At 40.7% G+C, this 26,483-nt stretch overlaps 1 protein-coding gene across 3 annotated transcripts in view; it reads right to left on the bottom strand.

Moving 5' to 3' along the window:
• Window positions 1-26,483, bottom strand: part of RERG (RAS like estrogen regulated growth inhibitor) — a 138,156-nt gene that overhangs the window by 5,890 nt on the left and 105,783 nt on the right. For 2 of the 3 annotated variants that reach the window (XM_048827909.2, XM_048827918.2), the window contains exons 3-4: window positions 14,857-14,913; window positions 509-582 (exon numbers count right to left, since the gene is read on the bottom strand). In XM_048827909.2, coding sequence (XP_048683866.1) covers window positions 509-582; window positions 14,857-14,913 — 131 coding nt within the window. The remainder of the gene's footprint in view (window positions 1-508; window positions 583-14,856; window positions 14,914-26,483) is intronic. The other variant, XM_048827929.2, reaches the window with a different exon arrangement.

Genomic DNA, 26,483 nt, shown 5'->3' with positions numbered 1-26,483 from the left:
TGTCCACATAGGTCACTTAGAGGAATACTGCTAAACTGTCTGTTTTTGCTCTGGATAATGGCACCGTGCAAGAGTGATAACCGATTAGGGGAAATCTGGTAATGTGATCTGGGCCAAGCAGGTGACTGTTACCATAGATTACATTGCACTGATTTCATTCAGAGCCTTCATCTTGCAGATTTATGTGGGAGGCTCTTTGTGTACAGAGACATTTGCTCCAGATGATGAAGTGGAGTACCTTGGGGCACCAGCCTTTGTTACAGTTAAGGCATCTAAAATAAAGAGTTCCCCAGATGGTCACACACTATCTCTACCCGCTCTTCCACATTACAAAACTCTAAACATCCATCTGTGTGTAATACCCGGGTCTGGGAGCCGCTGCTCGGAGTGGCACGGGCTCTACTTGATTTTAGTCACCAGAAGTGTTGTGTGCAGCTGTCTTAGTCTCACCCTTTTCTCCTGTTTATTCGTGTATGAGAATCAGATCTTCTCGACCGTTCTCACTCACCTGACCAGCTGTATCTAGTATCTCCATGGAAACAACTTCATCATCGATATTTGCCTGATGACGATAGGTAGACTCTTAAAAATAATAAAAACAATTTTAGAAGAGTTTAAAATCTAAATGCAGATTGTTAAAGCAGAATCTTCTTTATGCTCCTTGCTACTGTTCTATCACACGACTTGAAGTACTGTTCTGATGTGATGTAAAGCTTCCCCAGCATCCATGAATTGGAGCTTTTTCATACATAGGCACATCCTAGCTCCTCTTCTCACAGCTAAGACCTACCCATCTCTCCCTGTGTGCCACCCCATAACCTTCTTTTATACCACATCTCAGAACTATGACTGTTCAGAGACACAGCCTTTGTACTATATACATGGGACCTCTGCAATTACCACAAAGGGACTGAACAATTTAAAAAGTTAACCAGCTATCCAGTAATATTGACAGGCCTGGGTCTTCCTATTGGACAATAATATAAACAATATCTGGAGCATGTAACCCAAGACGTTTCTGAGATGGAATGTTTGTTTTAAAAATCATCATAACTTTCAAAAAATGAAACTGGTTTCAATGACTATGATTCTATTTACATCAGGGCTGAATTTGATCCAATTTGTTTATTCAAAATGGAACATGGCAGTGAGGCTAACACACTTATTGTTTGGGGGTTTTTTTTGATAGATTTTTTTTCCCCTTCAGTTTATTTTTTTAAGAGGGAAAAGGGCTAAATCACATTAAAATATCTTTCAAACAATCAGCATAAGTTCTTTTCAAAAGATTTTCCTATAATATCAAACTAGCCAATAATACTGAAATCAGATGCAGGTTTCCATATTTCAATACATGAGACCGATTAAAAAAAAGTTCTCAGTTAAAATAGTTTCTGCAATACATATTAGTGTTACCGCTTGATAAAAAGCCAAATGGGCACACATGATATAAGATGGGTTTACAGCAGACATGAATTTGGTGTAAGATCTTGTAATTAAAAGAAGAATCCTGGGTTCACTCAGGATATCTCTCAGAACCGTATTTAGTCTGTTTATAACCTCTTCCTAGAATATTTGATGTACCCTTCACATTCCTGCTTGTTCCAACAGATATTATCTAACTTGTTAGTATTACATATGGGGGTTGGAGTCCATTACTATGGAAGCTTTTTAAGTGGTCAGGATCTTGGATTTGTGCCTCACTGAAAGGACAGCAACTGACAGCCTTTTAATCCCATGCTGTGATACTTTTCCCACTGATTTGGAGGGAAGAGTGCCACCTCCTGAAACACCAATGCCACTTCTTTGGAGGTCTCCAATTCGAAAACTGATAATGCCTGTCCCTACTTAGCTTGAAATCTGACCAGTTCAGAGCTGAAAATGGTGTGGCTGCAGACCAGGGATCTACTCAAGCTACCCACTAAGTATAGCCCTTACACTGTGATGAAATTACAGAACACTGGGATTTATTTTCGGAATGTTTCTTTGAAAAATGCTGAAATCATCACTTTCCCCTTTTCTAGCAAAGGCTCAAAGCAATGTGTATGATTTATAAGAATTGCCAAGGGGAGTTAAACATACACACTATCCATGTTATAGGAAAATAAGGCTGCATTTGCTGCCTCTAAAGTTCTGGAAATGGGCAACTAATCAAATAATTAATGACAAGGACACTTGTTTTATCTTAATGAGTATGACACTTAAGTGTGATAGCATTTGACCTAGTTGATCCGTGCTAACATTCAGATTTATTACTGTTGCCAACTCACAGATGGTCTATATCAAAAGTCAAATGCACATGATGTAAAACTGTAGCCAGCAATTCTGATCGCTTTTCATTGTCAGAGATTTACATTTTATTTGGTGCAAATCTCTTCAATGGGAATGGGAGGATATGCTCAAGGAAGCTTATTTATTGAACCAGAACTTCTGAAAGGCTTTATGTTCCACGAATGTTTCCTTTCCCTACTGAGGGATGCCATCTCTCCAGAATAATGTGTTTAAACTCTCACATTATTTTCCCCCACCAAACACCCTCTCCCCCACCAAAAAAGTAACTTGCCCTTGTCACTCAAATTGCTTTAAGTGGTGCAGCTGTCACCAGTATGGACAAATGGGACAGTCCCTCCATCAGTCAGTCAGGCAGGTGGAAGCCAAATGGCAAGTTCCTTTGTTTTCAGTTTTTATTTTGTTTAAAATTTTCTAGGAACTTACTGGTGTTTGTTACAAAAATGTCACAATGGACAAAAATGGGTACAAAAATTAACTTCACAGTTTCCTGGGTAATATCAGGCTAATACTGGGGATTAGAGGTGGAGGAGATGAGGGCACCATCTCCATCTCTTCTGCATCTGGGTCCACTCCAGAAGTTCAGTTACCCTCAAAATAATACTTAAGTGGGATTTATGTAGGGCATATACCTTATTCTGGCCTTCTGCTCAGGGGTGAGTTTTATCTTGGATGTGTAGCATTGCTATGGGTAAGAGAGGTGTGAAATGTTGGTAGTTTTGGATAAAGATGTATCTGTTTCTGAGTTTGAGTAAGGTTTGTGGCTTTGGGGCCATTTTAATGATATTTTAGCACTATCTGGATGCTTGTGAAAAAGCAAATAGCCATTATTAGTCTCAAATTGACAAGTATGAATTTTGACTAAAGGGATGGAGCCTCCTAAAAGCCCAGTGGATTAAAGCACAGAGCTGCCAACCATGACGTCTTGAGTTGTATTCCCTTTCTGAAACTAAATGGTCTTGACTTCGCATTTCTGTAGTACTTCACACCATACAGTACGTTGCTTTACAGTAGTTCAGTATCTTTACTCCTCCGTACTGTACATATAGAGAGACTGTGACAGAGAAGTTAAAGTGCTTTGACTGGAGTTGGCATGATCTAGTTGATGAGGCATAGGTATAACAGAAGAGAGCTGTCTTCTAATTATGGTTCTGATATGGACTTTTCAGGTGACCATGGGCAACTTCCTGAGCCTTGGATTTTCTGCCTCTACCACGCACAATATGACCTGGTAATAATTCCATACTGTAATTTTATGGCTACCACCAACTAGGTGGAAGGAAAATGTTATAGTTGTGTTTCTCTGTCCATAAATGCTTGAATCAAAGTAGGATTTTGCTGGCCCCAGAGGAGCCACACAGCTACTATGGTCAGAGCTGTGGTAAGCCAATCAACATCAGAAATACTGAAATGGAGCTGTAAAACTTACCACTTGGTCCTAATTTATTATAAACTTTGAAAGTCCTGGTTAACTATTGGGGTGTTACACTTCATATAATATTTTTGGTAATTTAAAGAAAAGGGTTGCTGACCATATTGTTTTGGACCTACAGTTGATCTCATTACTCTGATGGCTTCACTTTGTATAATAGTGCATTCTGCAGCACTTTTCTTCAATAATACACACTTAACTCTTGCAAGATTCATCATCTGAAAAATTGAAGCTCATCCTTTAAATATTTAGACCATACCAAGGGGCCCCAGAAGCATTTCTGAAGCAACGTTAATCAGTTTATTTTTTTTAGCCTACAGTATATTGGCACAATTATTCAGTCCCCATTAACTAATCAACTTCTAAATTCCCAGATGCAGAAAGTCCTTTACAAGGAGAAGCAAAAAGCAGACTGAAAGCTTCCCCTGAGCTTATTTGTTCTATCTTGTTAATAAGAGTATTTGAGAATCGCTGTATTTTTCTGAACAATGGATTAAAAGTCATTATGAAAAAACAATGCTATTAAAATTATATAGAGAAAATATTGAAGTATATGATCCACAGATTGCAAATCTGAATGTCTTCCAAAGCCTGAGGTTTTGATAAATACATTCAAGGGAGATTTGGGTTGTATTTACTTGAAGAATGAACACATTTTCTTGTCCTGAATAAAACTGAATTGGTCAATACATTTGTTCCAGAAGAGCATATTTCAATTCTTGCGGAAAATTCTTCCTCTGAGATCCATTTTGTAGCTCTTGGACCACAACCTCAGTTGGCATAAATTGTCTTTAATGGAACTACACTAACTTACACCAGCTGATCTGGTCTCTTGACTCCAATGTCTTGATCAGTACAAGTTCCATGGATATGGGGAGAACAGAAAATGGGGGTAAAGTGTCGTCTTACAGCTCTGAAAGGAGGTTTTTGCTTTATGCTTTTAGGAACATGTTTATTGTAGGAATAGGCAAACCAATTTGGATGAAATAAACACCTCCAGAAATTTATGCCCAAACTTTGAATAGTAGCCAGGTCTGTTTTGAGTACAGATGGGCCCAAATTCTTTCTCATCCAGAGTTTTGGCTCATGTCCATCTCTAGTTTCAATGTTAAAAAAAGACAGCCTCACTGGAAGGTGACATATAGAAATAGTGTGAGAAAGTTTGTGCTCATGGTGTCTTCCACCCCCGTGCAACCTGGAAGCACTGAAGACCTAGCGAGTCTGTTCTGTGAAATTTTCAGACCAGTCTGTAGACCAATGAGATGCAGATAAGGTGAAATGAGATGCAAGCATGTGAACTTCTACTTGCTTAATAGCACTGAACTTTCAAACCATCATTTAAAAACTTCATTTTCCCTTGGATGAAGAAATATGGATAGGAGACTAGTGCTTGCCATAATTACTTGTCATAAAGTAACAAGCCAAAATCTCCTCTGTTACCCCCATGAAACTCCATAGAGGTCGCAGGCATTGCATGGCGTATATTCCTGCAGAATTCGTCTCCGTCTGATTTGAGAACTATGAATCACGGCACACCCAGTTTATCTCTGTTCCACACAAACCTAGTGTTGTCTCGTATTGTTTTCCATGGATTTGCTCCAGCTGCGTGAGTAAATTTTGTCTCTCTTCGCTGCTCTCTGCATCTACTCACTTGCTTCCTCTCAGCCCTTTTCAATCTTACCACTACTGGGACCAGGGACATCTCTTTAGCACTTACCGTCTAGGGCGTGACTTTGTCTGTCTGTCTGTCTGTCTCTCTCTCTCTATGTGACTCTTCCCCACCTCCACATCTTTTGTCAAACCTCATCTAAAAATATTTTTCTTCCTTGCCTGTGACTCATAATTGCCTACTCTATCTCTTATTGCCCTTATGACATGCTTTTATTTTACTGGAGTGGAGCTAATGTCTGTTCACCCCAGTGGAGGATCTGGCCCTATGTGTTTATAAAACAGTTTTTTGTTTTTTTTTAATGGTGAATGCATTCCTTCCCCTCTTTTTTTTTATTGTCATATATGTAGAGCCATAAATATGCATGGGGCTTTCCATTCACGCTATGTTAAACTTACACACTCAAAAACCCCAAAGGATAAAATTTCCAAAAGCAACTAACAGCTTGCCTATATAAAAACTTAGGGCACTGCAGGCTAGTGTGGGGCAGATTTACACCTCACCTTGCTGCGAACTAAGTGTCAGTGTGGACCTTAGCCGCTGAACTCTAGAAGTTCCCTAGCGCACTTTGATCTACCCCACTTTGAAATGGGAGTACGTTAAAGGACACTGGGGAATTTTAGTGGGGGGGCAGCTGGGTCAACATGGATGCTTAGTGCATGGCAGGCTAGTGTGTGATAGATTACACCGCAACTAGTTGTGAACTAAGTGTTTTTATAGACAGGACCTTAGGCCCAGATTTTTAAACCTATTTCGGCATTGCTATGCTCAGTGTCACAATGCCTAACTGATTTAGGAGCCTAAATTTCATTTTCAAAAGATATTATCGCTAAGTCTAAATCCCATTGACTGTCAATAGAATTTAGACTCCTAAATCAGTTAAGCATTGTGGTTCTTACTGTTGCAATGCCTAAATAGCTTTAAAAACCTGGATAATAGTGATTTAGGCTCTTTGGCTCCTAAGTCATTTTTGAAAATGTGATTTAAGTTCTTAAATCACTTAAAATTTTTAACCCAAAAAAGTCAGGAAATACAACACTTAAGGCTTCAACAGGTAATGTACTATGTCCGATATGCTTGTCTCTCAGTACAAAGTTTACAACACCCACAGCAATATTAAGCTACACAAAAAACCCCCAGAAATGTGGGTCTAGAAAATATGGGCTGAATTAAGGCTGAATTTTACAACCCCCTTCATGCCAACTGTCTGAGCAGAAGCCTCTGCCCCGACCAACATCTTGCTAAGGCCAGGCAGAGAGATAAGCAACGATATCAGAAAGAGCGCAGGATTCGCTAGGCTATGTTAAATGATTTTGCTGTGTCAGTACTGACTAGCCTCAGAATTTTTCAAATTTTTAACTTTTCCTTTTTAATTCTCCCCCACCCAAACCCAAGCAGAGGTACTGGTCCTCAGTGCGAGTTATGTCCACGACAAGCTTCAAGTTAAATAAGCCATTCGTGCTGTAGTTACACCTTTTTTTAAAGCGTCATTCGAGAGCAGGTGTGCACTTCCCTCCTCTAAATGAAAACTAGCCAAAGAGCCTTTGCTCACAATTGATTATTTTTTCATCACTTTGAGGCATAGAGCAAGCATGGGACATTTCAGTCCATCCGGCGAATGTTTCAGAAAATGAGCAAGTGTGAATAGGGTACAGTATTTTGCAATCATAACTGCTGTAGGCATAGCTAGTGCCCAATATACTACTTCCGGTTGTCTTCCATTTGTTTAATTCTGTGAAGTGTTTTGGGATACTGTATATATGTAAAGGCTGCTATAAAACAGGCTGTATTTGATCACTGCCATCAAGAATGCTACATCTTGAGGCCGATATTAAAGAAAACATAAAACATATTAAATAAATGATTCCCATGTTGTTCCAAGCTTCTTCCTCTGCTGTTCTTCATTGTGGCCTCTTGCTTTTGAGTCTGCCATGCTTTTTAAAGGCCAGTGTCATGGATTTAAAAAGTTCTAGGCCATGCCCATCTGCTTCGTTATGGATACTTCAGAGAAACAAGGAATGTTTTCACAGCTCATTTCCATAATACATTTTATATAAATTCCCATTGCAGAGGAGCACAGTGGGAGGCAACAGAAGATATCTTAAATTTGTATGAGGTCAAGTTAATTTTTCTTTGAAAATGGGAAAATTAAGTCTAGGAGAGGTGCATACCATGGTTCCAAAGGGAATGGTGTAGGGTCCCATCCTATTTAACATTGTTGATCCAGAAGGAATGAGTAGCATCCTTAATAAAATTCACAGAGGACACCAACGAAGCATATTGCAGCTGACCCAGCATAAGGCCCCATTCCAGCACAGCATTAAGCACAAGCCAAAGTGGAGAAGATTGTTCCCCTTACATCCTTGCTTAGGAGCCAACCAGAATCCAACTGCTTATAATTCCTGAGTGCAAGGACTAGGAAAGTCTAATGTCACTGCTAGATTCCTCCCAGATTGGCAGTGGGGTGAGGAGAGGGTATTGGTCTATTGAGAAGCAAATGCTGCTCTCTCTAAAGATTTTCACAGTTTCCCAACTGGAAGGCACTGCACTAAATCAGTCAGAACACCTCAGGCACCCAGCTGATGTGGGGCACTTCCTCATCCAACAGCTACTAAAGTTAGACACTTTTAAATCAGCAGATCTGGATAACTTGCATCTAAGAGTTTTAAAAGAGCTGGTTGAGGCACTCACTTAGACCATTACTGTTGATTTTCCATACGTTTTGGAACATTGGGGGAGTTTCAGAGGACTGGAAGAAAGCTAATGTTGTGCCAATATTTAAAAATGGTAAATGGGATGTTCAAGTTAATTATATGCCTGTCAGTCTGACTTTGATCCCAGGCAAGATAATGGAGCAGCTGATACAGGACTTGCTCCATAAAGAATTAAAGAAGAGTAATATAATTAATGCCAGTCAATATAGGTTTATGGAAAATAGATCTTGTCAAACTAACTTGATATTTTTTTTGATAAGATTGCATGTTTGGTTGATAAAGGTAATAGTGTTGATGTAATATACTTAGACTTCTGTAAGGCATTTGATTTGGTACTGCATGAAATTTTAATTTAAAAAGCTAGACATATAAAATATACATGGAACCAATTAAATGGCTTAAAAGCTAGCTAACAGGTCTAAAAATGTAATGTAAATGGGGAATCATCATTGAGTGGATGTGTTTCTAATGGGGTTCACAGGGGTTGGTTTTTGGCTATTTAACATTTGTATTATTGACCCAGAAGAAAACATAAAATCATCATTGATAAAGTTTGCAGATGACACACTAATTGGGGGAGTGGTAAATAATGAAGAGGACAAGTCATTGATTCAGAGTGATCTGGAGAGCTTGATAAGCTGGGTGCAAGCAAAAAATATGTGTTTTAATATATGTATACATGTAGGAACAAAGAATGTAGGCCATACTTATATGACTGGGGACTCTATCCTGGGAAGCAGAGTGTCTGAAAAAGATTTGGAGAGGGGTGTATAATCAGCTGAACATGAACTCCAGTGCAACACTGTAGCCAAAAAGGGCTAATGCAATCCTTGGATGCATAAACAGAGGAATCTTGAATAGGAATGGAGAGGTTATTTTACCTCTATTTGGCACTGATGGAACCGCTGCTGGAATACAGTGTCTAGTTCTGGCATCCACCATTCAAGAAAGATGTTGAGAAATTCGAGAGGGTTCAGAGAAGAGCCATGATTTAAGGATTAGAAAACCTGCCTTACAGTGATAGACTCAAGGAGTTTAATCTATTTAGTTTAAGAATGAGAAGGTTAAGGGATGAACCGATTGCAGTTGATAAATACCTACATAGAGAACAAATATTTAATAATGGGATCTTCACTTTAGCAGAGAAAGATAGAGCATGATCCAATGGCTGGAAGTTGAACCTAGATAAATTCAGACTGGAAATAAGGAGTAAAGTTTGAGCAGTGAGAGTACTTAACTATTGGAACAATTTACCAAGGGTCGCAGTGGATTCTCCATCACTGACAATTTTTAAACAAAGTTGGATGTTGTTCTAAAAGACGTGATCTAGGACAGAGATCAGCAACCTTTGGCATGCGGCCTGTCAGGGAAATCTGCTGGCAGGCTGGGACGGTTTGTTTATCTGCAGTGTCCGCAAGTTTGGCCGATCGCAGCTCCCACTGGCCACGGTTCACTGTTTCAGGCCAATGGGGGCTGCGGGAAGCGGCGGCTAGCACATCCCTCAGACCACGCTGTTTCCCACAGCCCCCATTGGTCTGGAACGGTGAACCACGGCCAGTGGGAGCTACAATCGGCCACACCTGCTGACGCTACAGGTAAACAAACTGTCCCAGCCCACCAGCAGATTTCCCTGATGGGCTGCATGCCAAAGGTTGCCGATTCCTGATCTAGAAATTATTTTGGGGAAGTCCATTGGTCGGTGTTATGCAGGAGATCAGATGAGATGATCACAATGGTCCCTTCTGGCCTTGGAATCTATTAAAATGTTCACAAAAGACAGACTTTAGAAAGACCGGTGGTGAAATGCAATGAACATACTGATCTTTTAGGCACTATGACTGCACTTGATTTGATAGGGGTTTCAGTTAACCAGGGTATGGCTGAACTGGGTTTTTTGATATCATACTCTATATAAAGCAACATCATTTAATATGACTTTATGTACAGCACCTTGATGGGAGGGTGTATGTGCACACTCAAAGATGTGTGCGCTCTAATAACGTTCATTATTGTGATATTCGGCAGTTTAAGGCATATAAGTTCTATTAAGTGATATAAGGCAGATATAAGTGTTTGTGGCTCATTTAGTAAGAGCAGGAGATAGGAAGGCAGGGTTCCTGGATACTTCTCTTAGCTGAGCCACTGACTTGCAGCGTGGCTTTTGACAAATTGCATAGTTTCTCTCTTTCTCTCTCTTCTTCAGTTCCTCACCAGTAAACTTTTTAAGTTCCATGTCTGAAAAGTGCATAGAAATGCAAAGTGTTTATCCAAAGGCTGTATTTTGGGCAAGAATCTACCAGTGTAATATTAAAAAAACATGGAGTGATATTTTACTGGTAAATAATACAAACTCCATTGTCTGTAGCATTTCTCTAACTTCACTGTATTATTTGACTGTGATCAGAAAAGAAAAAAAATGTTCATGGAGGATGTGAAGGACGGGGGATGCTGGTAAAGAATCTTGAGTCTTACATTTTAATTATGTTGCCATTTAAGTTTTCTTGATACGACAGACTACTAGAATTAATGATAGTATTGTTTGAGATTATTAGCTTTCTGATATCAGTTTAAACATAATATATAGATTACTTTAAAAATTGTAGTGTATGTCTATACTTAGACTGTAGCGCTTCAGTATACACACTACCTATGCTGATGGGAGTGGTGCATCTCTTTTTCTATGTACCTTCTGTATCCTCGGTGTGCATATATAGCACAATGTTTTGATTTGTTATAAACAGAGATTGATATGCCTCATATACCCAGGCAGGTGAAGAATTAGTAAAGCCCTGCAAATGTGCAGATATGCAGAGATATCTGCAGACCATGTTTGAGAATCAGATGCGGATAAAAATTTTGTATCCGCATAGGACTCTAGCAATTAGCCTCAATGGCTTGGTACCTTTAAAAAAAAGATAGCAAACACCTACCAAGAAAATGATAACTAAGCAATAAAGATGTAGGGCAGCCAAGAGTTGGCAGATAGTTAATACTCTCTGGGTAATGAGCTCTGCTGATATTGTCATTCCTAGTACGTTGAGAATGGAAAAATAAAATATTAAGGGTGATACAGTTGTGCAGGGTCAACTGCACCTGTATTCCCCTTCTATGGTCCAGCAAGGGCACACACTCTTAGGCTTCTGGCTCCCCAGCTGCCTCCTCTCTTGGATGGAGACACATGTCTCTCTCCCTCTTAACTGGGATATTTCAAGACTGAGAGCTCCTTGCCTACATTAAGAATTCCTCAGTGAAGACCAGTTTCCTAAGCAGGCCTGCATTACTTTTCTTCTCCACAGTGTAATTGCATCCACACTTTCATCCACAGTGTAACTGCAAAAGCTGTTGCCACACAGCTCTTTCTAAGCAAGCACATTTATTCTTAAGGTAAAAGCATTAAAGAGAAAATATGTTAAAAAAATTAAAAAAGCCTACACGCATGCTAATAAACTTACCAGAGATCAACCCTTCACTCTAAGGGCTCACTCTGGCTGTTGAACATGCTTCAATCCCCACCAAGGGGTTATCCCATGATTATGAGTTCATAACTCCTTTTCTCAGAACAATAACACAGACTGAGCCAAATCCTTCCAACCCTTCCAGGAAAGATTACACACACACCCTTGCACATTTGTTGGTTCAGAAAAAAGGTCACGAGTAAATTTTAACTCAGGCTATTAAACTAAAAGTCCTTTCTTTGTTTGTGCCTGGAGACTCCAATATGAACCAGTATATGTGAGCCTCTTTCCAGGTGGTGGTAGCAGCTCTCTGGAGATGTTACAACCTGAGTTAATTTGCCAAACCACTCCCAACTGTTCTTAGTTCCTAGAGGGTTGTGGTCCCCCTCCCTTATGAAATTACACACAATCCCTGGCCCACAATGATACATAAACTTAATTCAATAAGGTTTAGCTTAATTCAATATGGTTTGCCCAGGAAATTGTCCAAGCTGTCACACAGGGCACATGTATAGAAATAATATCCTGAGCAGCAACACTAGTGCTGCAAGACCCTCACTTTAAATGGGAGTTCCATGCACCAAGGGTCCTTAGCAAAGCCATGCTACTCCTTCATGCTCCCTCTTCATGTGTGTAGCAGCTGAACATTATTTAACTTAGATCCTGGAGACATAATAATACACTGCACACAGAGGTAACATGAAGTCTCTAGTTTTTGTCTTGAAGCTTAAAGTGGTACTGAATCACATAAATTCCTTTTCATCTAAAATGTATTATCCCTTTCAGAAATTACAGGAGGACAAGGAATTTTATGCTGTTTTATTCACTTTAAATAGAACCCTAGTGAATTTCCTGTGCCTTGGAAGTTTTGATGCAAGTCCTGGTAGAAATGGGAATTGCCAAGGGAAAACCAACTTCTAGCATGGGAGAGTTAATGGATCCCATTGGATCTGATATAAAAAATCAGCTGTAAATATTACTCTTTTTCTTTTCTTTTCTTTTCTTTTTTGTCGCTTGCAGCCTCAGTGTTTCTGGCAAAATCTCTTGTTGCTTAGTAGCCGTGTGGTATGCGTCTGTTTTAGTTCTACATTTGAAAAGTCACTTGACAAACATGCTTATTCTCAGTGTAGGGTAAATATGTCACACTGACACAGTTTATGTTGCTTTAAACAGAGAAACAGATTGATCTGATTCTTCAGAAGAACAGAACAAAACCAAACAAAACAAACCTCTCGCAGTAAAAAGCCATAGTAAACCCAGCTATGTACTATCTAAAGAGATGCCTAGATGCTATAAGCCACCAAAGGATGCCCATGACGATAAGGCTAGATATAGTAACTGCTTCCACCAGAGGCTCCTATCATTGATTAATGTCCAATTGATGACATTTGTTAATTTTTGCATTTGTAATCTCTTCCATCTGACCATCTCAAAGTGCTTAGCTTCACAACAGCTGTATCAGATACTTCTCTCCAAAATTAGATGAATATGTAGAATTTAATAAATCAAAGGAGTAGCAGCCCTAGAAGCTGAGTACCTTTTGTGGAAGGAAGGAGATGTCAAAGGATCATGGGAGGGCAGGTGATCTTGTGGCCACTTACTTCCTGTGTAACCCAACACAAGTCACTTAGTTGTACAGGTCTGAAGATAGATTCTACTTTTGTGGGTGCCCAGCTTCAGACATCTAGGACCTGATTTTCACTGGGGCTGAGCATGCAATAATGTAATTACTTAGCACTTCTGAAAAATCAGGCCCCAAATTTTCAAAGGAGGCCTGTAATTTAGGGTACTTTGCTATTTGGTGACCAAATCTGAGACACTTTGGGCCCAATTTTGAGAAGTGTCAAACACCAACACAGCTGAGATTGAAGTCAATGGGAGCTGTGGGTGCTCAAGAGCTGTAATAAGGACCTGGGTGTCTCAAGGTGGTCACCCAAAAGTGGAGACTCCCAAAATGAGAGGCACCCTTTTAAAACTGGGGACTAAGGGCTGAATGTTCAAAGGGATTTAGATGGTGTGACACTCAGTGAGTTAGGCACCTTCAAATGTGATCCATAAAAGCCAGCAGGGAGCTAGGTGGGGAGCTGCCCTATGCTAGCCAATGGGAGATGCTGATCAGAGGTGGTGTAAGCCGAGCCCTGCACCTCTCTCCAGAGATAAGCACCCAAGTCCAGGCTGCAGGAAGGCATCTATTTCTGCTTGCAATTCTCGGCCAGGGAGTTAGGGTGCCTCTGCCATTTTAGCAAGAAGCCAGTGGGTGGGGTGGTCATTTGGGACACACACACACAGAGCACAAGCATGAGAATGACTCTGTTGCCTGGTGGCTAGAGCACTCACCCAGGATGTGGGAGACCCAGGATCCAGCCCCTCTGCTCCAGTGACTTTCATTGTTTATCCACAGTGCAACAGGAGAGATGAAGGGATCTGCACATCAGAATATCCCATAGCCCAAGGGTTAGGACACTGAGAAGTGGCAGATCCCTGTTCAAATCTCTTTTCCCTCTTAGGCGGGGGGACTTGAACTGGGGGGGGTCTCACACCACTGGGCAAGAAGTGATGAGGGAAGTCATCCTCTCCCTCCCTTGCCCCCAACGGTTTTGTGTAAGCTCGCCTATGGGGACCTGATCCAGTAGGCAGCCTCTGATCACGCCTACCGGATAGAGCCCCTCAAGCTGGACATCTGTCTTCCCCTGGTTTGTAAATCGCTGAGGGGCTTAGGTGGGAGATGGGTGTCTGGACACCCACAGGGAGGCAGCAGTGTGCCTACTCAGAGGCAGAAACATTGACTCACTGCAAAAATGTAGGCACTGAGTGAGTTTAGGTACCTCCAGTGTTTCAGCAGGGGTTCTGTGCATTGCAATGGTCCCAAGTGATTTGCACAGCTTACACAGGAAATGACTGTCCACAGGATTATTCCTCCCTTGCCCCTTGGAACACTCTTCCCTAGCCCTTCTACCTTCCACAAAGAGTGGTCAGTTACTCCAAAGCAGAAAACTAACATCTTTATTTCCATGGGTCAAATTCTAGCCCCACAGAAATCAGTGGCAAAATTCCCGTTAACTTCAATAGGGGGCAGGTTTTAACCCCACATCCAGCCTTTGTTTGAATGTATTTATACTTGTTCATTGTGCTACATCAGTTGGCTGTTCATTCTAGCTAGGGATTTACCTCAGAGAAGCTTTAACATCATATTTAAAGGATGAATGAGGTTTTGGAATCTTTAGTGCATGCCTTTCCATTGCTTCTACAAAGCCAACACCTGCAGCATTCTGTAAGTATTTAGAATAAAGTATAACCTACCTAGAGTGGGGTCGTACTCCCAGATGAACCGTTTGGTCAGGAAGCGCACTACGAGAGCTGGGGGGACAAAAACATCACATATGAAATTTTAAAACCCCCTGACTCATTCACTTCAGAGGGGAGGGTTTTTGACTGTAGGCTCATATAGAAATGCTGAGCCTTGGGGTTACTAATTTTGAAAGATGCCTGATTGACAGCCCTGGAAACTGAATTCCTTGGTTTACTTAGAAAATATCTAAAGCAAAGGCAGTGGCAAAGCAAGCTCCCCTCATGCCTATGGGCTCAATCCTTCTGGGACCAGGCCATAAGAACAAGAGCTTATTCCAGCGCCCAGCTTTTTTGCTGAGATTGCCAACAAAAGTACCAATTGACAACAAGACTGAGATTCATAAACAACTACACATAGGCTACTGAAGAACCATCAGATGGTAACTTTCAATACCAATCCTGTCTGGCTTTAAACATAAGCCTGGCTCTTCCCAGTAAAGGAAAAGAGAAAGATATTGGGCCTGGTCCTCCTTTGCCCTGCTCCTGATGTAGCCAGTGAAGAGCAGTTGTAAAAAGAACTACCATTCTGATTCAATAGCATTTTACACTTTTTTTTGCACAAATGCAGGAGGATGATAAATTGGGCACTTTGTTGGTGTTTTATTCTTGGGGGGCACTAGGATATTGCAGTGATGGGTGCCAATACTGGAACCTGTGTATCTATAAATAGATCAACAGGCTCTGCATCTCCTTAACCATTTGTTTCCTCCATTTTTAAGCTACAGTATGCTATAATCCTTGTTCGGTAGTACAGTAAAAATTATGTGTTGGAATTTTGTTTTCAAACTATTTCTTGAGTAATAGCAAATGGAGCTTTTGGTATCTTTATTCCCCCCCCCATGCCCCTCTTCCCCCCCATTCATGCAGTTGAATATATTTGGGAGAATAAAGTATGTTTAGTTTTCATTTCATAATGGGAAATTATTCATTTAAGCTAACCTGTAATATATTAGAAGAAACACAAGTGACAAGGTCACGAGCAATTTATAAAGGACTTGATCCAGTAGGAGTTACCCAGGCAAAACTTGCACTGGGTGAAATTCAACCCTGTACAGAGGAAAAGTATCAAATCCCTCTCTTGGCTTTAAGTGGTACATACTCTGTGTGCTGGCCATCTGCACAAGGAATAATTTAATTCACTGTACGTAGGATTGAATACTAAATGCCAGCAGCTGATATACTATTCTTCTGAGTTTAGAGGGATAGAAATCAACCAATATAAACATCAAACACCTTTCATGGATGTGGCATGACGATGAACAAAGCTTCACCTGCACCTCTGTAGATATTTTCCTTCAGAGTGCTGAATTAGCAGTGAGGAGTTTTAATTATGTTTTTTTAATGGTCTACTGTCATGGCATCACAGATGTTTTGGATGGGGAAAATGCTCACTTAAGCGGATGAACTTTGAATACTGTGTTTATGTCCCTGGGTGTCTTTGGTAATTACCTTTGTACAAGTAAATTTATCCCACTGTGTCAATTCTTGAGTTATGTCTCATTGCAGGTTGAGATATTTCAGTTAAATGCAGACTACTTTCCTGTATTTATCACTAAGTGAGTAGAATTAATCTGTGTGTAGAGGGAAAACACCAGGCCTATGCACCACTTAAGCCCTCAAAATTATGCGAAAAATATACAGAGCTTAACTTCTTGTGTGTACTCCATCACATAATATTGCCGTGAAAATGCTATTGATAAGGTTGAGATGGCACTCCCCAGTTAAAATTTCTCTTTTTCCCAATAGCTTATAACTTCTCAGAAACACACACCAAGGAAGGGCCTGGCTGCTGAATATTGCCAGTGTAGTGACCAGGGGACCCAAGATTTTCAAAAGGGATTAGCTGTTTTGGGTTCCCCACTTGAAATGCTTTTGAGTGTTCCAAACACCTACCTTCTGAAAATCAGGCCCCTTCAAGGCATTTCACGTTGGGCATCCAGAAAAACCTGAGGCACTCAAAGTAACCAGTCCCTTTTGAAAATCTTGGCTTAGGTCTTTTAAATATCATTAAGCAAATCTATAAATCTGATATATAGTTTGGTTTTTCTCTTGGGGTGTTTTTCTCTTGTCTACTTGCCAGCTTGTGTATCCAGCTATAGCATTTCACATCTACTTGTTAAACAAATTCAATTAATGAAATCGTAGTTCTATACGTGCATCCTGCAATAAATACTTTAGAGCATCAGATGAGTCACAGTAAGTGTCAATTTTAGAAGCAAAATCTTAATGCTTATATACTATATGATCATGCCTGATTTTGACTCTTTCTTTTTTAAAAAATCTAAGATGGTTTGAGTCTAGTATAGATGTAATTCAAGAAATTTAACTTGAAACAAAAGCGTGGTTTGAATCCACAGTTCTAGAAGTGACAATTTTAGGCCATTTACCAACAACAGATAACCATAATCCTTTCTCCATAATGAAATACACGTTTCCAGAGCTGGGACAGGAATCCTATTGCTTTAGCTCTGAAAAACACAGGCCTCTTCCATTTCAACTAGAGGAAAAGCTCTGCCGGCTGCTAGCCAAAGCGATAATTTTTACGTTTTTTCTAAGCTGCAACCAACCAATATAGGGCAACACATGCACAATTTCTGATCCTACTCAGAAAGATATTGATCGAAAAAATATAGTTAATAACTTTGCTTAATTACAACCTATTTTCTTCAAATATAGCCAGACCATGAGTTTTCAAGAACACTTAACTAAACATAAGTTTGGAGAGGTAATATTAATAAGACATTCCTCAAGGAGATGACAACATTGGACAAAAGTCCGTTTCAAATTCGGGTAATTTTTGGATAATCTGTTTTTTTAAAGCAGCTCTTAGAATATTTCTGAGAAGTATAAAGAAAATTAAAGGCAAAGTTGATTAGAGTGGATATGGCAATTTTCAGGCCAAACTAATTTTCCAGGCCAAAAGTTTTCAGAGTTAAATAGGGTTTTATGATGCAAATTTAACTCTAGAAAGACAATATTTTAAAATGTGGGCACAAGGGCTGAAGTTAAGATTTAAGGCTCAATCTTAACTTCTCAAAATACCTGACATTTGACTGCTTCATTTCTCAGGCCCGGTCTAAACTTAACAAGTTTTACTGGTATAACTGTATCAGAGAGGGTGTGATTTTTTTTTTACTTGCATAATTATGCCAATAAAAGCCTTAGTGCAGACACAGTTACATCAGTATAAGGTGTTTTATAATGGTATCAGTTATTTCACTTTCCTGCACTGGGCTAAACTATACTGATATGATAAACACTTTTGTACCACTATAACTGCAGTTGCACTATGGGGTTTTGGCCACTTAACTATGGCATAGTTAAAGAGGCAAAACTCTTAATTGTAGGCAAGACCTTAGCCTTGACTTTGAACTGTTTGGGTTTTTTTATAGAAAGTTTATATTGGAGTGGGGAAATAATACATGGACAGGGTTTTCCTGACAAGCATCCAGAAAGCATCCTAACTACATTCTCTCCTTCAGAGATAAGCTTTCAAATGGTTTCTGTTAACCCTGTAGCCTTCTAGAAGAGTAGGCTCTCACTCAATCATGAATCCAGAACTAATAGTATGTAGTCCATCACAACCAATCCCGCCTAAAATTCAAAATACAATGTGAAATGTTGCCATGAAGATTCCACAGCTATTCAGAAATTGGTATATATTCCATATGCCAAGGAAAGTTTTGCTGATGTAGAAAATTTCATGAAACAGGCCAAATAATTTTAACTCCGTGAACTCTAAAGGGGGTAAATTTCAATACCTCTCTTAATTTCACAATTAATATTCCAAACAGCTCTATGAAAGACCTTCTCAATAGTTACTTCTTTTTTAAAATAGAAAACTAAACACATAATTCTGCCAAAGGGAAAACCTAGATGCAACCTTAATTATGAGGGCACCAGCACACATGCTTGGTGAGTACTCCTCAGATGCATACTCATAGATAGGCTAGCAGCGAGCATTTCACCACTTATTTGTATAACCCCAGAACAGGCAAAGAGGAATGGTCTGTGTAATACTGTGCAATGAGAGAAGAGCAGGGTAACAACACTAAGCACTGCTTCCCCTTCTGTTTATTCTACTGAGTATAGGAGTTCTTGCTGAGGTCACCTATAATTATTGCTGTACATTAAACCACCAAAAAGAGTGGAAAGTCCCATGTGTGACTTATGTTGAGTTGGAAACGTTTCTTACCTGTCTGACTTTTGCAATCCTACACTAAAAAGAATGTTTAGAGTTTAATACCTGGCTCACTGTTACAAAATCTCTGCACTGGAATGGATCAGCTATCACCAGCCAACGTGGTGATGTGCTGCCGTGTTGTAACAACTTTTGAGAGAGCCCGTGTCTTGAGTTGGGGTTGCTCACAAAGAGGAAGGATGAGGGTCTAGGGAATCTATTCACCTTTTTTCCCATTTAAAAAAAATTAGGTTTACACTTACTTCATTTTACATTGTATCTTAGGAGGAGGGCATGGGAAACTAAGGTGACAGAAAGGAAGTCAGTCAGTCAAGCAGCAGAGTCTGAGAAGAGGAGGCTTGGGGGTGAGTGATGGGGTGGGGGCTGGGAAAGAGAGGTGGGAAATAGCCACTCTGAAGGAAAAGATAGAGAGCAGCTGTCTGGAGTGGACTTCAAAGATAACCAAGGTGTGCAGGTGAAGGAGCCAAAAGTCACAAGAAAAGGTCAGAAGAATTGAATGTCACCATTATGACCTTAAACCTAGAGAGTGAGTGGAGATGTCAGCATTAGCTGCAGAGAAAGGAAAGAGACAGCTGTTGGTGAGCACAAGGAAGATGAAGAATAGAAGATCAACATGAGTTCTGCAGATGAGACAGGAAGTGGGGTAAGTTGTCTTGTATTTGTCTCCATAGAGACCTCAGATTCTGTAGAAATAAAATATAGTAATACACTCAGGAGGAAACAGAATGCAAGAAGGGAAGGTGGGGAGAGAGCTGGAAGATGCAGAGCCTGGCGGTGAATGGATCTGAGTGGCTATTTCCCACCTCCCTTTCCCAGCCTTCCATCACTTCCCCGCAAGCCACCTCTCTCTTCACACTGTGAGGATTGACTGACTGACTTCCTGTTGTCTTAAGTTTCCCCTACCCACATCTTAAGATACCTGCACTCTTGGCAGAAAGGACAGGACAGTGACTCACCTACTTATCCATTGATGATGATGATAAAAGAGATAAAAGGAGTCACCTTTGCCCTGAACCGTGAGGTTTGTTTAGGTATGATAACCAACCATCAAATAATCCAGCCCTTTGTGAAAAATCCAACCACAGGATCTGATCTAAAATGCAATTGTGATTGAAAAAATAATATTTTCAGATACATTTTACTGGTGCCAGCATTGCTAAGGCATCTATCACTGGAGGATCTAACCAGGCACCATTGAATATATTTAGAAGAACATCAGTTCCTTCTAGAAAAGGGACCAACATCTGCTCCCCTTCTCTTCAGATTGAAGCCACGTATGAGAAATTAAATCTAGGTGATTATTTTCAGCAATAATGTTATGGGGTCAGTTCCAAAGGCCTGCAGAAAGAGATGCTTCTTGTAATGCCTCTTGAAGGTTGTAGGCAATGGTATTATCCACTGGGCCAATGGGACCATGCCCAGGGGCCTTGGCCAATCGTGGGGGGCTGAAAAAATGGGCATCTCTGCATCCTGCTCAGAACACCTGATGGGGAGCTGGATGAGGGGGCTTGCCCCATTCTCCCCCTCCCCCCCCAAGTCCACCCGGCACTCCTGCCGGAGAGCGAGTCAAGCTCCTGCGCCCGGACCCAGCTCCCCATTAGAAGTCATAGAATCATAGAATATCAGGGTTGGAAGGGACCCCTGAAGGTCATCTAGTCCAACCCCCTGCTCGAAGCAGGACCAATTCCCAGTTAAATAAGTGCTGGAGGGGGGACTGCAGGTGGAAAGGGTGGGGAAGGGCCCTCACTTGCTGTGGCCAAGGGCCCCACAAACCTCTAATCTGCTTCTGGTTGTAGGACTCTGGCTCAGCCTGATCTCTAATAGCAGCGAGTTCCACAGATCGGGGTCTGCCACAAAGAACACTTGTGCTGCCGCCTCAAAACATTGTACTGCTTGTGAAGTGCTTCATCTTTCAGACTTGTCAGGAAGGAAAAACCAGATTAGAATTTGCTTTTCCTTTCATAGACACAACACCCACAAAAAGGAATCAGTGTCACCACATTCAACTGATTTGAAGTCATTTGTGTTGCGCAGAGTTTAAGTGAGGATAGACTCTCTCCCATCACTGTCATTCACTCACTTTCAAGTCTCCTGCCAAGTTATTCTTGGAAAAGAAACATGAGCATCTGTCATCCGCAATGTAACTCCACTGAAGGCAAGGAAGTTACACCAGCAATTAATTTGGCACTTGGGCTGAGATTTGCAAAACCAGCTCAGGGATTTAGCCACACAACTAATTAATTTCACTGGGATATGTGTGACTGAGTCCCCTATTCAGCATTACAAATCTCAACCCATATCTTTTGGACCATTATATTAAATCATCCAGTTGTACTTAGATCTCTGTTTGGATACAGTGACATACAAATGCTCTGGCTTCTGCTAAATTTACAATCTGCCTGAATACATGACTTCATGAATTTATTATCTTGCCAACTAATACAAGCTGGGCTTTTAGTGGGAGAGAGAAAATGGATTTAGGATTTTTGTTTTGTTTTTTAAATAAAGACAATAGAGCTTAGAGTTTCACTAAGAAAAAATACATTTCTCTCCAGTGAAATAATTGATGAATGATGATTCTTTTAGACAATGAGTGTTTGAAGCCATAAAGATGGCCTTGAAGTAATCACATTATTTAAAACATCAGCAAGTCTGTTGTTGTTGTTATGATGGTATATCGTCTTTAAACTATATTTGGTAAGAGAAGCTGATGTGGCTAAAACTAGTTGTTATAACGAGCAAAGGGTAGTTATGTAAACTAAGCTACTCATTTTCTAAAAATATTTTTCTTTGAGTCCATTGCTTATTTTTTCCTTTTCCTGGTCTCCTGTGAACCTGAATCTCCCCTGACTCATAGCACGTGACAAGCCCTGTAAGATGGCAGCTGTACGGTATTATGGAAGGTAATGTGATCAGAAAAGGGCACTGCATTCAATCCAAAAAGAGGATGGATTGTTTTAAACCAATACACAGAAGCATTTTCTTTGTTTCTAAAAGTGCAGATCCCTCGGGAGAAACATCTGCATCAACGTCAAGCACAAAGGGCCATATTCTGATCTCAGTTATACCAGTATAGAGTAAATACATTTGGCCCAGCATTCGTGGCTCTGGATTGTCTTTGTCTGACATTCTTTCAGCTAACTCAAAGCTAGACATAGAGATCAGTGGTGGTGCTGCAAACACTAAGGGAACATTTTTCTCTGCATTTCAACTTCTTTCAGGACATGCATTGTGGTTAATCCCCTTGTTGAGGTTTAGCACATAAACAAAAAGGGGGGATTTAATAGGCTTATGGAGCGGGATCAGAGGGGAAAAAAGAAAGGAAAACATTATCAACATCAAAACTGAAAATATTACATTGTCTCATTGTTCCCCTAACTAGTACATTTTACTCATTGTCTTAAATTGTGAACACTTTAGGACCAGAGACTGTCTATTTCTATGTTTTTGCAATGACAGCACAAGGCCCTCAATTCTTATTGAGGCTATGATAATATACATGACACAAATAATAAGAATAGTAAATGCAGACAGATTGGGACTGGCTTGCTCTGTGCTGAGAGCTGCTGGACTGCTCTTTTTTCTCAGGAGATTGTGTGGCTTAGGGATACTGTAGGCTGGTGAACCCCCTCCCCAGCCCAAGAAAGAAGCAATGCCATGCTGGGGTCTCTTTCAGGCTCTTATCTCAGGACACAGTTTATTATTTGAATATAATACTCACAAAGTGATGCAAACCAAAGCTGTTGTTTTTTAACCCTGACCCACAGCCAGCTGTACTGGACCAGAGGCCTTTCCCCTTGCATCTCTGTCTAACCTGGAAAGAGGACATACCCTTCCTTTAAATCCCTGCTGAATTGTGTGACAGGCAGCCCTTAATCCTATCCTGGCTGTTTCACCCTATCACTGTCATCCAAGGAATTTGTCCAACCATATTAGCTTGGGCTATGATTCTATTAGATCTCAAACTAATCTAGAGATGAGCTCAAAACCAGACATCACAATGATTCAACCACACCTGTATTGTGAAAATGGTGTGGAGGGTTTGGAATTCCAGCCTCAGTCCTCAATCTGAATTCCACAGTTATTCCACAATTCTGTAAGGGCCCAAGCCAATATCCCACACCCAGGCACCTCCAGGTTTTGAGATATTTGAATTATAGATCTTAGGTTTGTATCTTGGGTCTATCTTTAGGCTAAACAAGGGTGGACGTGGGAGTGCTTGGATGGCAGAACATCAGGGAATGCCTGGCAACAGCAGAATGTCAGCAGTTCAGTGGGTAGCTCTCCCACAGAGTCAAAAGGGAAGCAACGTTCCACTAGTGTGTTAGGAGACACAGGGCTCTTATAGATTAAATGTAAAGCTATGTGTTTATTAATAAGACTAGAGCAGTTTTCACAAAGTCTGAGTGTTCATCCTAGTGCCCTGGCCAAACTCCAAACTGGGTATTATATTCTGCTTATTTGAAAGTGTCCCTGTATATTCAATCTGGTATGATATTCTCTTTTGCTTTCTTTACTAAAGAGGTGAGCAGTGTTGTTGTACAATGCTAAATGGTGGTTGCATTTCATCCTAGAAATGCCTGCATTTTAATCCTGGGTGAAATGATTGGACTGGAAGTACATACTTGTTGGTCTGTTGAAATGTTGGTAATAGGACATTTATTTCAGATGCAAACAGTTCAGTGTAGAAATTTTTGCAGACAGCTTCCATCCCTGTTCTGTCGATTACTGCTTTTCCATCCTTGTTCTTCAGCACTGTTATTGTCAACCTGTACAGTGTCAGTTCCCGTTTGCATTTTTTGAGGCTTCTGCAATCTTCAGCTGTCTTTGAGAGCCTTTCATTTTGGTACTTCTCAAAGTCCTCCTTTAGTCGTCTTATCAGCTTGCAGAGGAGGGAGTACTCGAGTTTGTTCCTATCATTTCGCTTCATATTCCTCTTCTTCTCTAGCAAGTTCCTCGTTTCCTCCAAGATTCTTCCCTTCACTCTTTTTGGTCTTCCTTTCTTGGCTAATTTCACACATTACCTCAGCTTATCAGCAAAGTTTTTATAGTCCTTGTCACAGTTATCTATGAAACTCCAGACTTTCTTGGTAATGTTCACTTTCAGGATTGCCTTGTTGAATATTTAGGCCGCTGTCTCTGATTTGCCATCTCTACCACTTTCTTCTCCACCTTTTCATTGAAGTTGAGCCATGCTCTGAGCAAGCAATGGTCACTATCGGTGTTGAATAATAGCACTACTGAGATGTCTTGTACGATGTACCATCTATTGATCAGAATATAGTCGATCTCATTCTTGTTCTTTGCATTAGGGCATGACTCATGTCCACCTCCTCCTGGCTGCCTTCTTAAACCAGGTGTTACCAATGAACATTTCTTTTGTCTCCTGTCAGAGTTTCCAGTCACTCTCCTCATGGATTCAGTTTGCTGATGCCATACCTTCCAATGAACTTTTTGCCTTCTTTCCCTCTTCCGACCTTGGCGTTGAAGTCTCCCATTGCAATTGTATATGTGGATTTTCAAGCAAGGGTTTTCTCGAGCTCCTGATAGAATTCTTCCATATCATCATCTTCAGTTGTGCTTGTGGGAGCATAGATGAGATAATCTTGAGGGTGCTGTTTATGTTCAGTTGGGGGTTTAGCACTCTGATGCGTGATGACTTGAACTTGCAGGAGATGATTTTTGAAGACCATTCCTGGTTGACAAAAAAACCAATTCCTCCAATGGTACTTCCATCTCCTTTCTTCATTGTGTTTTGCAGAAACCAAGGATGTCGCAGGCTGCCCTTGCCTTCTCCTCCATTAGATGGTTGATCAAGTCATAACTCATCAGTGTCCTGCAGTTGTAGGTACACACTGAGAGGGCAGGTTTCAGAGTAGCACCCATGTTAGTCTGTATCCGCAAAAAGAAAAGGAGTACTTGTGGCACCTTAGAGACTAACAAATTTATTTGAGATAAGCTTTCATCGGATGCATGCAGTGGAAAGCTCATGCTCAAATAAATTTCTTAGTCTTTAAAGTGCCACAGGTACTGCTTTTCTTTTTTACTGAGAGGGCAGTCATTTTTATGGCCCCTGAGATTCTTAGCAGCCTCTCATCAATCGAACTCCACACTGCTGCCATGGAATGGATCGAGGGACGCCCAGGGAACTGGGGTCAATTTATTTATTTTGTTTTAGCCATTTCTTCAACCATGTGCTACCTGTGCTGTCAGTGGCATGTTTACCTCCTCAACTTAGCAACTTTCCCCTCACTGGGTTGGCCGTCTGACACCTTAATAGCATGGTCAGACCTACTAGAGAATACACTCAGCTATCATCGCTGTCAGACAAGCCAGGGTCACTGCTGCACTGCTTCTCATCAGCGAAGTTCGACATGCAGTTTACCAAATGAAAGAAGAAAAAGCTCCAAGAAAAGATGGACTGAAAATCAAAATAATAAGAGTCAGAAGCCAAGACCTCTGGGAAATCCTTGCTCAGATGTTTAGCTGTTACATAAAAATACAGAGAATACTATCTAGCTGAAAGGAGACCAACACCATTTTGCTGCACAAGAAGGGCGATCATGAAGATCTAAAGAACTATCATCCAATATGCCTGCTCTCACTTGTCTACAAGCGGTTCTCCAAAATAATAGCAAACTGACTCTCACAGAGTCTGGATGAACAGCAGCTGAGAGAGCAGGCAGGTTTTCGAAGAAATTTCAGCACAATGGACCATATCTTCACTATAAACCACCTATTGGAGCACTGAAGGGACTACAAGTTCCCTTTATGCATTGCCTTCGTCGACTATGAAAAAGCATTCAACAGCATAGAGATCAATGTAGTTCTGAAATCTCTTGCAGAGTAGGGCATTGACACAAACTACATCAAACTACTACAGGAAGCAAACTGTGACTGCACTATGGATATAACTCTGTTCAACATTCCCCTTTGCATCCCAGTCAAAAAAGGTGTGAAGCGAAGAGACACGGTTTCACCAAAACTCTTCACAGCCTGCCTCGAAATGGTAATGAGGCACATGAACAGGAAGGGTGGAATCAGCATCAACGGAGAGCAGATAAACCACCTCAGATTTGTAGATGATAGTGTGCTGATTGCCGAAAACACTATCAAACTACAGAAATTGGTGCGAAAACTCAACACAAAAAGCAGCCAAGTCGGACTGAAAATGAATCACTCTAAAATAAAATCTATGCAGTCTGATGCCTTGCCAAAAGCCCAAATAATAGTCAAGGGAGAACAAATAAAGAAGTTGAGCAATACATCTATTTGGGACAAGAAATTAACATGCGCCATGATCAGGAAGGCGATCTCTCGCAAAGAAAGAAAGCTGGTTGGTGCGCATTCAGTTCTATCAAGGATGTCCTCCATGGAA

Source organism: Caretta caretta, chromosome 1 (assembly GCF_965140235.1).
Source record: "Caretta caretta isolate rCarCar2 chromosome 1, rCarCar1.hap1, whole genome shotgun sequence".
NCBI classification, from domain to species: Eukaryota; Metazoa; Chordata; order Testudines; family Cheloniidae; genus Caretta; species Caretta caretta.
The sequence above is the reverse complement of the archived record's forward strand: the minus strand, read 5'-3'. Positions and strand labels throughout refer to the sequence as shown.